The 17,621-nt window shown below is 43.6% G+C and overlaps 1 protein-coding gene across 20 annotated transcripts in view; it reads right to left on the bottom strand.

The window, feature by feature from the left end:
• nfixb (nuclear factor I/Xb) overlaps positions 1–17,621 on the bottom strand; it is a 130,298-nt gene that overhangs the window by 5,552 nt on the left and 107,125 nt on the right. For 8 of the 20 annotated variants that reach the window (XM_029437285.1, XM_029437287.1, XM_029437291.1 and 5 more), the window contains 5 exons: positions 15,900–15,974; positions 10,522–10,650; positions 5,678–5,871; positions 4,396–4,543; positions 2,490–2,581 (listed from right to left, as the gene is read on the bottom strand). In XM_029437285.1, coding sequence (XP_029293145.1) covers positions 2,490–2,581; positions 4,396–4,543; positions 5,678–5,871; positions 10,522–10,650; positions 15,900–15,974 — 638 coding nt within the window. Of the gene's footprint in view, positions 1–2,489; positions 2,582–4,395; positions 4,544–5,677; positions 5,872–10,079; positions 10,169–10,256; positions 10,303–10,521; positions 10,651–15,899; positions 15,975–17,621 lie in introns of those variants that run through there. The other 12 variants (XM_029437288.1, XM_029437283.1, XM_029437304.1 and 9 more) reach the window with 8 other exon arrangements.

The following is a 17,621-nucleotide window of genomic DNA, read 5'->3' as shown; positions in this document are numbered from 1 at the left end:
ACAAACAAACCAAACGCGAATGCATAACCTCCTTTGGCGAGGTAAAGATGTGGTGACGGGTGAAGGAAATATGCAACCTACGGAGACCGTTGTACTGTAAAGTGTCTTTCTTACTTTGTCCCTGAAAATGACTGTGCACTGTGTTGACTTCTGGCCACAAGAGGTTCCTATAGTTCAGTGAGTGACAGAACAGACCTCTGGGCCACCAGCCCAGCTATCACCATCAATTCTGTCCTTTTCTGGAGCGAAGTACGCAGTGTCTCGGATTTGGCCGAGCAGTGAATGACTACTAATGGCCAAGCAGCAGCAGGGGGAGAGCAGTCTGGCGCTCCCTGTCACTTGCACCATCTCCACGTTGGGTTTCTCCCGCTCAGCGTGAGCAGGGTGCAGAAATGGGTCACCGTCGCTGTTGTTGGCTGCCCTGCTTGGCCTGCAGGATCTGGCACTGTGCGCCAACATTCTAGAAGTCAAGCCTTGGAAACTACTCTGAGCCTCCAGGGAAGCGGCCTTTTGTTTTGTTTGACTCGAACAGGTCGCATGAATACCCCCCTTCTGCCTCCTGCCCTTCTCAGCTACCCTACTCCCCTGGGCACTGTCCCAGCAGGCTTTGGGCATTGTAACTTCTCCCTTCTTAGTTACCTCTCCTTCTACACACACACACACACACACACACACACACACACACACACACACACACACACACACACACACACACACACACACACACAAACACACACAATCTCCAGTGAACACTCCCACTAAATCCTTGGCAGCAGACAGTGACCACCCTCTTTTCTTTCCTGCCCCCGTCCCCACCCTCTCAAGCAACCCCTTCTCAAATTCAAGATCAACTGGCTATGACATCATGTCTGGTTGCTGGGGGTAACGAGACGGCTGGGACGTGACTTCTGTCAGGGCCGAAAAACCCTGTCGCTTTCCTCCGTCTCCCCTGCTTGCAGTGCCTCACATCTGCCACTAGAGGGCACACGGAGCCCACCATTAGCAGCGTGAGGGCTTCTCCAGCCATTCCTGTAGTCACCACAAACTGACATGCTCTTTGTCTTGTGATCTATCATTTATTTTAGAAGATCATCAATCTTTTTGTGTCCTTTCTGAGAGGCACATGCAAACTATTAATGCTGTGTGCTTTGGTTCTGCAGTTAAAAGTAAAACCAGACTCCAACATTACGTCCCACTCTGCACTGAACATCAACATGGAGACAGGCTACATGGCCAAAAGTATGTAGATTCTGCATATACTTAATACTTATGGTGTAGGGCTATTTTTCATTCTTTGGTCTAGAAAAAGAAAAAGCCGCATTTAAAGATGCTTTAGACATGTGCTTCCAACTTTGTGGAAACAGTTTGGGGACGTCCTGTTTTAACATGGAAGAGCCCCCCGTGGAACTCTGACAGCAAGTCAGGCCTAATTGTCCAAAACCAGTGCCCGACCTCACTAGGATGCTCTTGTGGCTGAATGGGAGCAAGTCCCTGCAGCCGGGTTCAGAAATGTGCTGGAAAGCCTCAAACGAGAAGAGTGGAGTCTGTTATGGCAGCATGTTGCCAAAGTACGTGGCCATGAATTTAGAACGAGATGTTCAGCAGCCACATATGGATGTCGGGTGTCCACCTACTTTTGACCACATAGTGTGTTAAGTTGTGTATAACATACACAAATCTATTCAGGTAGATGAGTAACAAAGAAGGCAGCAGGAGGAATAGCGGGAAGAAAATTGTGAAAAGTGGTGGAGCAAAAGAAGATAAAGATTGGAGTGAGAAACAGAGGACGGGGGATAAAGAGTGGAGGGGCAGAAAGGATCAGGAAAGGGGGGAAATGGAAAGTGAGGAAAAGTAAGAACGGAGTGCAAAGAAATAAGGGAGGGGATCAGCAGCACAGACGTTTCAGATGGTTTCCATGTGTTGAGAGCAGAGCCGAGCTGGCTCCAGGTGGGTGTGGTTGGACACTAATGAGAAAAGTACTGGTGGTAATGGAGGAGGCATACGAACGAGGCGCAGGGCGGTGAGGGAAGGAAGGAAAGAAGGTGAAAGAAGGAGAGAGAACAAGGCTGAGATAGGGAAAATTAATAAGGGGGAGGGAGGAGAGTGGAGTAGGACAAAGCTGAAAAGGGAAAGTGGAGTAGAGAAGGCAAGAAGGAGAGGTAACAAGGAGAGGGAGTGAAAAAGGCAGCGAGGGAGAAAGCCTGCTGCCTGAAGGGTAGGCTCCATATGTGCCAAATAAACAGTCGAGCACATATGGTAAACCACACAAGTACAGTAAAATACAGATGTACAATTGCACACACTGATGGTGCGCTGTGGGATGGTAGGAGAGGAGAGGTGGAGGAAACCCAGCAGCAGGTTTGAGGTAGTGAGGGAATAAGAAATATTTTGGCGAACATCCACACAGTTAATAAGTTTCCTGAGTTTGACCAGTAATCACAGCAGAAACAGACTTCTACACAAACTGTCAGTGTATCCCAGACTCCTACCTGTGTCTGCTGCGGGATGTTCAGAAAGTTGTTGTCCCGTGATCCGATGCCGACAAACCTGTTGGGAGCTGTGGCGCCTGACGTGGAGTATGCTATAAAAACAGAAGAGAAACAAACAAAGACATCAGGGCATACACAAAGACAGCTGGTCATTTAAAGCAGCAGTTACATTCTGGGAAATTTCTTACCAACTGTAAGATGAGAAGATTGATACCACTCTGTATGGTGAACATGAAGCTACTGCTAGCAGCTTGTTAGCTTAGCACAAAGACTAAAACGGGGGGAAACAGCTAGCCTGGCTCTGTCTGAAGGTAACGAAATGTGCCTCCCAGCACCTGTAATGATCAGTACTTAATACGTTACATAATCTGTACAAAGAACTAAATGTAAAGGAAGTGACACACCTAGCCAAGAAATAGCTTGACGCATAACACATCATAAAACGACAATATGCCGTTCTTTTTACACATTTAGGTTTTGGTACAAAATAAACAAACTAGATTTTATCTGTTAATTAGTGGTGGTTTCTTTTAGCTTCGGACAGAGCCAGGCTAGCTGTTTCCCCTGTTTCCAGTCTTTGTGCTAAGCTAAGCTATATTACAATTCATCATAAAGTTACGAGAGTGGTAACTCTTACCAAGAAAAATGTCAAACTATCCCTTAACATGTCATAGCGTACAATAAACCTACTGGATTACTGTTGTTAAATAACAAACGTTCTGATAAATGAATTTAGTAATACAGAAAGTACTGATACTACATTGAGGTCATCAAAACGTCAAGAAAGTGTGCCAGAATCTAGTATGCAAACTTAGATCTCCCTGAGTGATTAAATCCCATTGATAAACTCAGTTGGAAGTGATTGAGCACACCAGAATTCTGACATTGAGGATCAGTCAGGGACATTAAAAACCCACTGGCATCAAAGCCTCTGACAAATTTAGGGCAGTTCGAGGTACCCTACGGACTCCAGCATTTGAATCTCACTGAGGGATTCAGGATGCAGTGCGCAGACTTATATGTTTGTGTGAAGGAAGAACAAGAAGGAGAGACACAGAGAGAAAGAGAATTTATGTGTATGGACATACACAGTATATAGCCATGTGTTTCTAAAACTTGGAATAACATACATAAGACATAAAAGACTTTGAGACGCTGACTGGGGGGTAAAACGCAAACACTAAATTTGAAGGAAAGCTAAAAAAGAAAAAATCAAAGTGCTCCATCCAGTGCCCCTCCTATCACAGTAGAGGAAGATAAATGTGTTAAGCCCCACGGTTGGACTGACACCCTTTCACCTTAAAAAAACACCCTATTCTGTTAAACAATCACAAAACAAAACAAAAACAATCCCACCAAGAAGCTAACCTCAGATCTTCCAAAAACAAGTATGACTAGATTTTTTCCACCAATTTCTACAGAAATGTTTTGGAGTCCATATCACTTAACTGCCCTAAATTTGTGATCTTCACAAGTTAGAATCATCATTTGATTAATAATCCCTTTTTGTATACATGCTTTGCTAACGAGTCCATCAGGGGATAAAAGGAGGATTTAGAAGGATAAGAACTGGGTTGGTTATGCAGCTTCCACAGCGCAGAATGGACTCAACATGTATAGCCGCTCAAACTGATGGGGCCTAATACAGAACCCTGATGAGCACCACAGGAGTCCTTTATGAAAGATTTGTGGCCTTGATCTACTCTGAGCTCCACAGTATTTCCTGTGCTGGCTTCCATAGCATTCCAAGAGTTAAAAGGAGGTGAGATGTTGGATATACAGGAACAATGATGACACGAAGTTGGAGGAAGAACAATGGCAGGGTTCTTTTCACTGGAGAGGGTTGGGATTTTCAGATTTTTTGTTTGTTGTGGGTTTGGTTTTGAGTCTCTGCGGGGTCACTTACACGGAGATGCGGGCGAGGAGAGTCCGCCGTCAGGGGGCGTGCTGTTGGGTTTAGAGTCGGGCATAGGGAGGGGCACTGGGCGGGCCACTGGGGGAGGTGGAGGCAGCAAGAAGGAGCCTGGCATTTTGCTCTGGCCGCTCCCGTTTGGCTGCAGACAACACAAATAGGGTCAGGAGGGCGACATGCGACAATCCGCAGACACGGAATGAAAAGAAGACGCAGCTCGGGAGGCCAGGTCCAAAAAAATATCCATGACGGAAGGAGGGGGAGGCGATGGTGAAAGGAGGGAGAGGAGGTGGTGGGAAACAACAACCAAAGGAATGATGTATGTGGACGCCATCTTTTATGGAGGTGTGAAAAATAATAATCATCACAGGGTTTGGGAGGAGTGGGAACTGGAGCTTGAGGTGAGAGGTTCCACAAGGGTGGTCCATGGTGGGTGGAGGAGGTGTGGAGGAGGGAAGTGAGCAAATTATTGACTGGGTTTGTCCAAGAAGATGGCAAGAAATCAAAACCATGGGAGAATACTCGTCTACACAAGCACAACACCACCAACGATACCAGCACCAAACAACCAAACTCCAACTAAAATCGGAACGACTAGAGATGAAAACAGAAACACGATGATACAACACAGGACAGGTATGCTTGACTGAAGTGTGCCGTGACTGATTCACTCTCGTGCTGATGGTTATAATTTCTGAGGGGTTGGGTGGAGCAACAAAAATTAATTAAAAAAAAGGGGGAGGAAGAGGAACGTCGGGGTCTGAAACAGCAAAAATGACATTGACAAGACAATACAGAGATTTGTAGACCAACTGAATAAACAAATATCTAGTGTGTTCACTTGTGTGAGGTGTATTTCTGTGTATTTCTCTATATTGTATGTAGACATATGACACCATACATTAATAAATATATATGAATTTGTTTTTTCTAAGGGTTTCAAATTCAGAAAATGAGAATTCTAGCCGGTTACTTCGATTTTATTATAACACCAAAATTCTAACTTGACATCACGACTATCTAGGATCAATCAGGCCTGAAGGAACCTATCAGACCTCGCTGTCCTGTCACGTCACATTATCATTATTATTGTGGCCTTCTTTTTCTTCCAAACAACATTTTTCCACTAATATACGTATTTATTTTTCTACTTTAAGTGGTCATAATTAGAACATAATTGCTAACTGCTTCATACACTTTTACCACAAGAGAAATCCTGCAATGCTAGCTAGGTGCAAGGTGTGGCACATCTGCAGTTCTGTATAAATGTCCTTACCTGTCCGGCGGCCTGCCCCGAGCCATCAGCACAGACAAACTGCACAAATTCCTTCAGGGGGTCTTGCCCAGGGTGGTGGTGGTAGCGGATGGTTGGGTGGGTGAAGTAGGGGCTAGACTGCTGGATGATGGAGGGAGACGGAAAGTGCAAGGCCGAGGCTGAAGCACGGGGACTCCCTGCCAACAGAGACATTTCTATTAGAGGAACACAAGTGGAGAAAGATGCAGAGAGCGAGAGGAAGCCATTAATTCCTTCACATTGTTACAAATGGGAGAGATGTGTAGAGTGATTAACGAATGATAACAGCAATAACACATCTGTTTTAAAATGTCGTACAAGAAAGGAATGTTGTTTTTCCAAGAAAAGCAGATTTCAAGTTAATAGCTATCATAGGCATTGCTCATAATGTTTTATGATCACGCCAATAAATGTATACAGCTCTATGGTGGAGATTTACACACATACTGCATTCATATGTGCACAATCACAGCGACAGCAGAACAAGTCAACACCATTCAGACTTGCACAGACACGGCACACACCTGAATATGCACAAATTCAATAGACGCAAGCGCTATATGTTTATAATCAGATGCGAAGAGCTTGCAGATAGAAAAAGAACAAAGAGATCATTGAGTACTGTCTTAAATTAGCCGGTCTTAATGCCTACACGCCTGTGTGCCGTTTTGAGGGTGTGATTCATTGGCGTTGATGCAATTTGGCATCCAGACGGTAAAGCCGTTTTTCATCTGACACATTTTGTTTCTACGACAGAATTAATCTCTACGTTCGCACTGTATGTCTAAAGTGATGCTTTTCTGTTTATATGCTTTGGAGCTTAATATCTGTACAGATATGCGTGTGTGTGTGTGTGTGTGTGTGTGTGTGTGTGTGTGTACGACAGGTGTGGAGATGCAAAATATATCAGCATTAGGCGGCTAATAAGCTTATAAAAAAACATTCCTTTTTTCGCTTTACAAGAGGAAAATAGAGGACCTGGCACCAAGCAGAGCTGAATATATGTGTGAGGTGTGAGAGGGGAGCAGTTGCTTGAGCCCTAAGACCGAACACAAAGCCCTCTCTGTCAGACCTATATCCATTACTAAATCTCCTTGATTTGTATTAGAAGCCTGTTCTCCTCTTTGCTGTGCCAGTCTGACACCCACCCCATCCAATCCAGGCCCCCCCAGCTGCCCATGTTGGGCTGCCAACAGTCTTTGGTTCGTGCATCTTATACATTGTGTGCGTGAGTGTACTTCATGAGTGCCAACCCCGCTGCATTACCCCCCAGACAGGGGCCTATGCCTCTCAGCCCAGCAACACCTTGCTCCCATGCCAGGCTGCCTGCTCCCCAGTAGAGCCGTCTCCATGCTTCTATTAGTCCCCTACTAATCCCATTAGAGACTGGGTGAAGGCCAAGCACTCTGGGGGTACAGGGGCCAGTTGGGGATGGGATAGGATGGTGGTGGGGGAGACAGGATTAGGGGGAATCCCTGCACCCCGTACCTACTCTCCTCTCCCTCAGTAGTTCCCAACCTTTTTTGTGTGATGTTCCCCCACAGCCCTGTCAGATGAACTCAGTACCTCTTTATCGACACTCCCGACATAAATGTGTTCATTTGAATTGATTTTAAACTGGATGGTATTTAACATTAATGATTATATACAAGGCGATAGTATAAACATTCTCAAAGTATGGGTGTATTTAAACCATTTGGACATTACTTTTATTCAAATATTTCAATAACTTAGTTATTACTTTTATCTAAAAGTTTCAACTATTTAGAAATGACTTTTAGTCAACTTGTGTTGAGAATAAAAGTGTATTTATTGAGTTTGACAGTATTTCAAAAAACAAGATGCACTTACAAACATTCACAGTAAGGTGCTATTTAATTATACTTTGACATGTTTTGTTGTAATGCCCCGTCATAGCAACGTACAAAATAAGTAAAAAGAAAATACATTTTGTAGACTTGTTCTGTGGATTGATTTCTAAAACTTGGCTGTGTGTTTTGTTTGTCATAAACAATAGATATTCATTTTTAAACTATTAGGTCATTACTTTAAGCTAATAATTTCAATCGCTTATCAATTATTTTTAGCTTTTTCATTATTTATCTGTTACATTATTCTAACATTTTCAATTTATCAAATATATTTACCTAAATATTTGAATTGCTTGTTCATTACCTTTAGCTATCTATTCATTTATCCAACATCTCTAGCTAGCTCTTTAGACTTCACTGCTTGCTTTCCAAATAGTTTATACAAACTTAGTAGTGTTCAGGTGTTCAGCTGACTCACTATGTGGATGTATATTATTTTATCAATGGGTGGCATAGTGGAAGCTGTGTGGTGTTTGCATGTTCTCCCTGTGCAGGCTTTCTTTCTCCATGTGCTCCTTTGTTAAATTGCCCGCAGGTGTGTATGTGAACACGAGTTATTGACTGTCTCTGTGTCAGCCCTGTGATTGACTGGTCCCCCAACGTCAGCTGGGATCGGCTCCAACCCCCCGCGACTTTCTAAAGGATAAGGGGAGGGGGGGGGGGGGGGCAGCTAATGGATGGATTGATGGAAATTGTGATTTTTTAATTTCAATTTAGTTGAGCTGCTCAACCTGGGGCAGAAGCACCCCTGGTTGAAAATCACTGCTATAGAGGGAGGATGGCTGAATGTGACTGGAGGGACAAACCCTACCAAAACCACCTCCTTGCACCACCACCACCACCCCCACTGTGAGCGGCTAGCCCACACTACTAAACCCAACTTCACCAACCCCTAAATCCTGTTGAATTTCGTCTTCCACACAGAAAAACAACAACGCTGATGATGTGGTAGGCACTTTCACGCCAGCGCAGGAACAGCTCCAACTTGCCCACTGTAGGAGTTTGTGTAAAAAGAAACAAATCACAACTGCTGGCCACAAGAGGGATGGGATGTTGTGTACGCGTGTGCACGTCCGCGTGAACATGAGTGTGTCTGTGGAGATTGCATTTGCTGTAGCTACAGCTCAAGAGGCAAAAGGGTCTGTCAACAACCACGGAGGAAGGTTTAATGACACGGCGGTCAACCTCATTGCTTCCCATCTGCTTGCTGGCTTAAAAAGCCTTTGATGTACCCTGGATACAGAACTAAAGCACATGGGTAATTATCTCCAGTGGGCTCCTCTACTGGGTGAATTCACAGACTTTTCCAAAAAGAAGAGGAAGTCTCTTTTTCGATCTGTGCCATGGTGATCAAATTAATAGTGATGATTTATTATCGGAGCCCCTGGCTCTGTTTGATATGTGATGTTATCACAAGCTGCTTGTTTCAGCCTGGTAGAGGATCAGCTGGTTTACACCCAGGGCCTTATTGTCTGCTCTTGCCAGGATGAATAAAAACATGTGCTCACCCACATTGAGATCAATTTGTTCCCACACTGTCATAAAAGGAAGTCAATAAGAAGAACTTGGAAGTAGTAAAAAAAGATAGGACAGAAGAAAGGGAACAGCAAAATGGAAACCCACGGCCGGTTCAGCCTGCTCGGGGGTCCTGGGGCAAACACTATTTGCTTGCCCCCACTCATCCAACTCTTTGTGCAACATTTACAGTAGAACCAACTGTACTAAACACACAATATAGGAATATACGCAATGTTATAATGGTATTAGTATCACCTTAAAACAAGATTTTGACACAAGGACCCTATTAAAGACGGGGCCTCAAGACCAACTTTAAGGCCCAGAACACGTCAGTCGATATTGAGCTTTAGTGGTGCATACTTACATGAAATTACCACAAACCAATTGCCACACAGACAGTGAACCTGACGTCTGAAATCCCAGGCAGTAATGCAGCCTCATAAGAACCCACACCAAGGTGTAAGGCCCCTGTGATTTGGTATTGTACTTCCTTAAAGATGGGGGATTCACGATTAATGAAATGGTAAAAACCAAAGAAGAAGAAGCCAACATATGTTGACTTTTAGTCTGTAGTTATGAATCAAGCTACATAAAAGTTGGATCCTACATTTCCCATAATGCAAGTTATTAGCATCTTTCATTAACACCCCCTCTGCCTCCTAAATGCCCACCTTTTCACACCCCACACCATTATAAATATTGTAGATCTTTACAATCTAATGCAATAAACAAAATAATATATCTTTAGTACTTAATTTTGATAATTAATGATGCATTTGAAGTTGGATTTGTTGCATTTAGGACACATCATATCATATAAGTCTGTTTATTTATTTTGTATTTTAGATATTACCTTATTGGGTCACTAGGTAACAAGTCTCACAAATGTTGTAAAAACAAATGTCAATTGTCATAAAATATGACAAGATGAGCAAGGTGTCCACGAGTAGACGACACTTGATTCAAGTGTCATGCAGAAAGAAATGTCAATATAAGAGCACGAAAGCTTTACAACCAGCTGAAATTCGTGCAATTTGAGATGTGACCGAATGGACTGCAGCAACCCCCTGGTCCTGTTCTTCACCTTTAAAAAGAAGAAAGTGATATATATTGGTATCTAGAGATGTACGACCTCCAACCATCCACCAGACAGACCCAGAAAAGTCACACACCACACCCAGACTCCCTAGAAGCTCCGTCACCAGCTTGACCTGCACCCTATAAGGGCAAAAGGAGGAGGCAGAGATGAGCACAAGCCTACAGAGCTACCTGCCAGCTTCTATTCCCAGCCCCTCTCATCTCCCATAGACTCCACCTCTGCGCCAGGGGGAAGGGGTGGGGGCCCTGAAGAAGTGGGGAGTGGGTAGGAGGAGATGGTAAGGGGGGGAGAGGAAGGGGTGGGGCAATCAGGGGGATCTGGAGCTGGGTTGGTCTCACCTGGTCTCACTCCCGCCAGCATTGGCAGTGGGTGGTGGGTGAACGCCATGCGGGGGGACCTCGTCTGGGAGGACAGGGCGCTGAAATCGAATTTCCCCGGCTTCTTAAGAGAACCAGGCGATGAGAGTCCTGGCAAAAAGGGGATCAACAAAATGGCAGAACAGAGACGAGGTTTTAATCAAACATGGCTGCGTTTCTTACTTTGACTCTACTAAAAAAAGAAAAGAAAAAATCTTATCACTTTTTAATTTGATTGCAAGAATCTAATGATTATGATTGAAATCAATGGATTGATCGATCGATTCATTCATTGATTTGTTGATTGGCTTAACATACAGATGGGTTTCTCACAATCTGTCTGTCCAATACTCTGTTTGTGTACAGCCAGCGGGCTGTACCATGTCCGTCAGACTGAGGGGGGGAGGGGGGGGGGGGCAGGGTCCGGGGGGAGAGGCCATGTTTTGAAGCAGCAGGGGCGGTTCAGAGCGAAGTTGACGGGAGAAAGGGGGGGCTAGGGGCACAGTGTCAAGAGAGAGGAGAGCTGGGAAATGCGATGGCGGTCCAACTATGGTTCAGCACTGAAGTGTATGAACAACACAGCAACGTGCCACTGACTGGGCATACCTTTGAAATCAAAGGAGCAAACACGGCAACCAACAGACTCACTGCACTTGTCAGGATGCCTCATTAGAATGAATGGCATCCTCATATCTGGGGCAGACTGTGTTTTTCAAGCCAAAGCCAGCATGAGCTACTACATATAGCTGCAGAAGAGCATGCCAAAACATACATCAATGGCTCCTCTGATGTACTGCCCTTCTGCAATATCTGACGGTCAGGTGTTTTATGTTACTGCCTTAAGACGTACAGTATTTCATAAAGAAGTGCTTGAACTCTCTCTCTCTCACACACACACACACACACACACACACACACACACACACACACACACACACACACACACACACACACACACACACACCACACACACACACACACACACACACACACACACACACACACACACACACACACAGGCTGGGTGGCGAGCCCCAGGCGAACTGCCAGTGATCGCTGGATGGGAGAGCGGCAGAAAGATGGAAAGAGTTAAGCAGGAGAGGAGCGGTGACGGCATGGCCGACACACAGACAAACACATTAAAGTGTCCCCCTCTGTCTATAAATGTCAGCCGAGGCGAAAGTACTGCATGAAATATCCCTCAGTTTGGTAAAAACGGGCATAGTAAGTATAGGCCGGGCTCACCAGCGGACCAGAAACATGGCCAAAAGTGTGAGAGTTACAGATAAAAGAGACTCTTTTCTGTGATCAAGGCCTTGTGTGGTGGGCGCTGAGGGAATTTATTTTGATGTATGGTAATCCAAAGGCACAATTTAGACTTTCAGGGTTTGAGGCAAAGTGCCAAATGGTGTATTTGACCTCTGTCGAGAACCGCAATGTTGAGTATATGCTGAAGTAAAACTCTGGAAAGAACAATCCATAAAACTGCGAATAATGAGGAAGTGAAAGTATAGAAAGTACATCAGCGTGGACTCACAGACCTCATTACTTTCCTCTACTGGACTCAATGTTTGGTTTGCTCCGGATTTGGTTGAAAGAACACAATGATAAACAACCTTGGCGAGCAAAAGTCCCATAAACTACTAAACGACACAATATTCACACATATAAAACAAACACACTTAAATAAAGACGTGGGTAATTTCTACATGCCCCAAAGAGACGTGGAAATAGATTTTATGAGCTAAGCATATAAAGTCTAACAGCAGATTTCTGAAAAGCTTTTCTTTAATGCTACACTGGGAAATGTTTTATCACTATTTACCCACAATGCTCACAGGCAGCATGGGCGCAGCTGTGCTCGTGTGGGCACCGATAAGTATAGAAAAAGGTGGGCGCCGGCACTTATGTTCAGCTAGGCACATCATGTGACTCTGCATGTAGGTGGGAGGAGCGGATACAAAAAGCAGGGTGAGATACATTTTATTTACGGCTTGAATTATATTAAAAAAAAGCCAGTGTGAAGACAGAAGGCCACAAGATGCTTTTCAACCAGCTAGAAGACGATGTTTCTTTTCGATGTTCAAACATTATATGTTTGGCTCCAATTCCATGTGTATTTAATATAGAGGAGATAACAAGATATATGGTCTACTCAAAAAACGAAAGAAGTGGAAGAACAGCTGAACGCTCAAAAACTAAAAAAGGGAGCATAAAAGTTTTGAGAAGATAAAAGGGATTAACCATTCGCTACAGTCAGCAGAACATTAGAAGCGTAGGCGTGTCATCCATCTGGCACTGATATTTTACTTCCTATGATGTGTTGCTTGGTAATGTATTATAACCAATTTACATTATTCCACAGGGAATGTACCTGCTGCTGCGACGCAAAACTTTGACGAGCCACTAGTGGTGGAAGACATCAGGTGATTAACTTAAAGCTGCTGTAATCAATATTCTTATGTTTATATCTGATCACATGACTTCTTCTAGTATATGAGCTCTACTATCCTTTAACTTCTTTTTGTTTTGATTCACTCTCATCAGCGTTGTTCAAATGCTCATTTTTGCTACGTATCCGCTGGCTGTATGAAAGAGGCAAATGTTTGCTAACACGTTATCCATAACAACTTAAAAGGTGATAATATTTCAGTGTCTGAGGCTCGTTTCTGCTGCCAAGACAAAGGTTTAAGTAAAAGTAGTAATACTTCATTGTAAAAGTACTGAAGTCAACATGTAAGCAGCATTTTAATGCTGTGGCTGTTAGTCATTTGTAAACTGTACAGTTTCCAAGGACGCTATGGTTTCGGTTTGTCAGCCAGATTACAATAATACTACTCGCCCGATTTTCATGAAACTTTGAGGAAGGGTGCAGCATTATTATCTTTCATAAATAGAAACGGCCATTGCAGAGGTCTTCTAGTTAATCGTATGTAAAACTTAAATCTGCAAAGTAACTATATAGCTGTCGAATATAGATGTATAGACCTCTGGAACGTATAATGAAGTATATAGTAGCATTACATAGAAATACTCAAGAAAAGTACCACAAAATGGTCCTACAGTACTTCTCAGTGTCAGTCAGCATCTCGAGCATGAAGCACACAGTACATTGTTGTTACTATGACTTATTTATCTTATGAACTTTGAGTTAAACATAGTTCTATCTTTACTATTTATGGCTGTTGTACAATTTGACATAAGGCGCTCAGACTAACTGGCATTTGGATTCCTTACGTCTGTTAAAAACAGACGTGTTTTGGATTCAAATGCAATGAAGCCGGTTCGGCTCCAGCTCCTCTGTGGTACGTATAGGGATGACTGTGAGCCACCACACAGTACAAGCTCAATTATAGCTAGCTTATTATGCATAAACAGCCTTAAATTATACATATTGTTTTTAGTCTCTGTGATTTCCCCTTAATTAGTCTGTATCTTGCTGAAATATCTGGTTCTACGTGGCTTCTCAGTGAGGAGCGGCAAATGAGGCCCAGATGCCCAATGAAAGCTTTGTCTGGTAAAGCCAACAGAAGTTACTCTGATCTCTCGCTTAATCTGTGTGTGTGTTTGTGTATGTGTGTGTGAGAGAGAGAGAGAGAGTCTACGCACACGCACACACAGTTGTTTGTTCTGCATTATTTCTATGTCCTGCTCCTGGCACACTACACAAGCAGACTGGCAGCCAATTGCTCCCATGACCCTCTAGCCTTTGCCGCGCTAACAAGCTGGCGACCACACAAGCCCCCCCCCCCCCCACCTGGTCCACTTGCATATGCACCAAGACATACACACCAAAAGCACATCTCATCATTCAGGTAAGCAAGAAACAATGTACATTAACAGAGTTGTGTCCCTCGTTAGCTCTCACACATCATTAGCACTCATAAACATAAAAGGTTATGTGCTTCAGGCAGAGCAAGGACACCTTAGCAACACCACAACCTTACACACACACACACACCTCAGTTTTAACACCAAATAATTAGCTGGAGTTCTCTGTCAATATCACCTTACTGAAACGTTAATAGTGGGGTTTCCCACCCAGCAGCAGGAGCAAGCGGGCAGAAGGAGAGAACGGAGCAGAGCGGAGCGGGAGACAGCAGACTTAATGATGAATTACATGATCACCTGCGATGCCTCAGAGCTTTTCATTCAGGTAGAGGATCACCTCCAGAGCAGGCAGAGGCGGAGGCCCTCCCCCTTCCCTCCTCTTCCTCCGCCTCTCCTCATCTCTCACTCCCAACACCACCACCACCACCAGAACAGATGTCTGCTGTAACCCAGTAGCTCCCTTCGCTGTAGACACATGGAGGCGCCATCTGGACCGGAACGCTGCTCCTCTCCAGATTGGGGAGTGTGTGTGTGTGTTTATGTGTGTCTGAATGTAAATCAGCGAAAAAGCTCAAATGTAGTTTTGTGTGTTTGTGTGTGCATACCATTTGTAAATGTGCACGTTAGTGAGTAAGCATGTCTTGGAGACAGAAGGCGCCTTGTGCATTGATGACACACCTGAGTGCCTTCAGTCGTGTTTGTTTGGATCGTATGTTGTTTTTCCGGCGCCGTTTTTCATAGGCGGTTGAGTCAGGACTACGGCAGGTGGGACACCACTCAACAGCTCTGTCTAAACAACCTGGCTGCATGAAGCGGCTAACGCTGCTACTCAACAAAAACCCTCATTCACACACACACACACACACACACACACACACACACACACACACACACACACACACACACACACACACACACACACACACACACACACCTATGGGTCTTTCAAAGCTTTCTCTCTCAGGGCTCAACATCAAAATTACACCAAGCACCCAAAGTACTTAGCTACATGTTGCTGAGCAATTCACACCGCCCTGGAAAACTGTATGCATATGGTGTGTCACAACAATGTGGTTTCAGGATATCATAATGCACATATTTACACATTGAAAATACAGTGGATTGTTCGTCAGACAGTGCATGTCAGGATTGAAGTGATTCAGAGATGTTTTTAATGCACCAGGGATGTGTTCATCTGCCTAGATTTCACAACAACATCTTTGAGGCAGACAGGCGGTGGATGTTATGGAGCTACTGGGCTACCAAAAGGCTTTGGTAAATCCACAACGGACAACAGCAGACATCTGGCAGAAACAACCCCACCCAGCGGCAGCATAGCCAGAGAACAAGACACAAGAGAGAGAAGAGAAGAAGAGAAAGGATGAATGGGAGATGCAGAACAGCTCACAGGAAGTGCAAACAGACTTGGGAAAAAAAGACAGAAAGAGATGTATACAAGTTGTGGGTGGTGTGAGCTGAAGTAGAGCATGTATACATGTACACAGTATAATGTTTAATGTTGTTCTAACCATGGTAAGGAAACTGCACTCCATCGCTCTCATGCTTAATCTTCCTCTCCTGCACACTGGCCAAATGGTGCTGCACTGAAAGGCCAAACAGGGGAGAAGGGAAGAGTTAACATTGGAAGAGAAAAAGACAGAGATGGAAAGAATGAGAAGAGAGAGAGAGAGAGAGAGAGAGAGAGAGAGAGAGAGAGAGAGAGAGAGAGAGAGAGAGAGAAGATTGGTTAAATAATGTGCAACAGGGGACTTTAATGTTATAGAGTGCAGCAAGTGTCTATAAAATAGTTACATCATGACTGCTGGGTATATTAAAACGGCAGCATGTGAGTAGGAGTGATGGTTAGAAATTGGAGAACACATGAAAATTTAGCGATTTAACAGAATCAAATACTAAACCCAAGAGATATACATGAAGTCTTTTGTAAATACATTTGACATGGTAGCCATCATAATGGTTAAAAATGCTGTTAGCCAAAGGGTGAATGGTTATGATTTGGGAAGCACATGGGTGGATACACTGATGGTGGTCTGCTGCGATACTTAACACATTCAGATGGTAAAACTCACAGTGTCGGGGAATAATAGATAAGTTACTTGCTTTAATGGAAAGGGGTAGATGAAAACATTGATACCATTTTCATAACTGTACAGTAAATATAAAGCCACAGTTGCTTAGCCTAAGGTTAGCTTAGGAAAAAGATTGAACACAGAGCAACAGCCTCGCTATGTCTGACGGTAACAAACTGCCTCCCATTACCTTTAAATCAGACTAATAAACATGTTGCATCTTGTTAGTTTAATCCGTAAGAAAATAGGCTGGAGCTAGCATGTTTTATCTTGTTTGTTTTATTCCTACAAAATCTGAAGCGTAAAAACGACATATAAAAGTTTGGACACTTTTCTCATTCACATTGAATGAGAAAAGTGTGTCCAAACTTTTGACTGGTACTGTAAGTTAGTGGTTTCCCCATTTCCAGCCTTTGCTAAGCTAACCGACCGCTGACTGTAGCTGAGGCAGAAGCCGGTTAGCTCAGCAGGAGAAGAGCTACACTGAGTAGCATGTTATAGCTTGTTTGTTTTTTTCGTAGAAAAACTGAAGAGTAGAAAGATTACACTTAGGTTATTTGTTAACCCTTTTCCAGTCTTTGCTAGGCTAAGCTAAGCTAATCAGGCTGTAGCTTCATAGTCACCGTACAGTTTAGTATCAACCTTCCCATCCAACTCTTGGCAAGAAAATGTCTGTTACATATGATAAGTGATGAACACACAAATATCTCCCTACACGAGCCTGTCATAGCTTTTTTAATGGCCTTACTTACTCAGAACGTTAGCTTAAGGCTATTGAACTAAATAAAACAAAAGTTTGTACAAAGCAATTCTTTATAGTTTTTGAGTTGTTTGTTTTATAGCTACTGTATGTGGCTTTGACAGTCTCAGACTTCACACACACACCCTCAATAAGAGGTAACTGAGCAAAATATACGTCTGTGCCCATTAACATTAACAACTGGGACAACAAACACTAGGATTAAATAGTTCAATGCACTGAGTTTGTGGTCTGATTAAAGGGTCAGTTCAGCCAAAGCAAAACTTGACACACATTTTCCCATGTTCGTCTAGTCAGCATGCAGATAGTTTTGGTTTTATTTGGTTTTGACATATCCATCAGTGAGACTTATGCATCCACCCCATCACTACATTGGTGTGACGCTTGTGTTAAAACTTATA

The sequence above is a fragment of the Cottoperca gobio genome, chromosome 8 (genome assembly GCF_900634415.1).
Source record: "Cottoperca gobio chromosome 8, fCotGob3.1, whole genome shotgun sequence".
Taxonomy (NCBI): domain Eukaryota; kingdom Metazoa; phylum Chordata; class Actinopteri; order Perciformes; family Bovichtidae; genus Cottoperca; species Cottoperca gobio.
The sequence above is the reverse complement of the archived record's forward strand: the minus strand, read 5'-3'. Positions and strand labels throughout refer to the sequence as shown.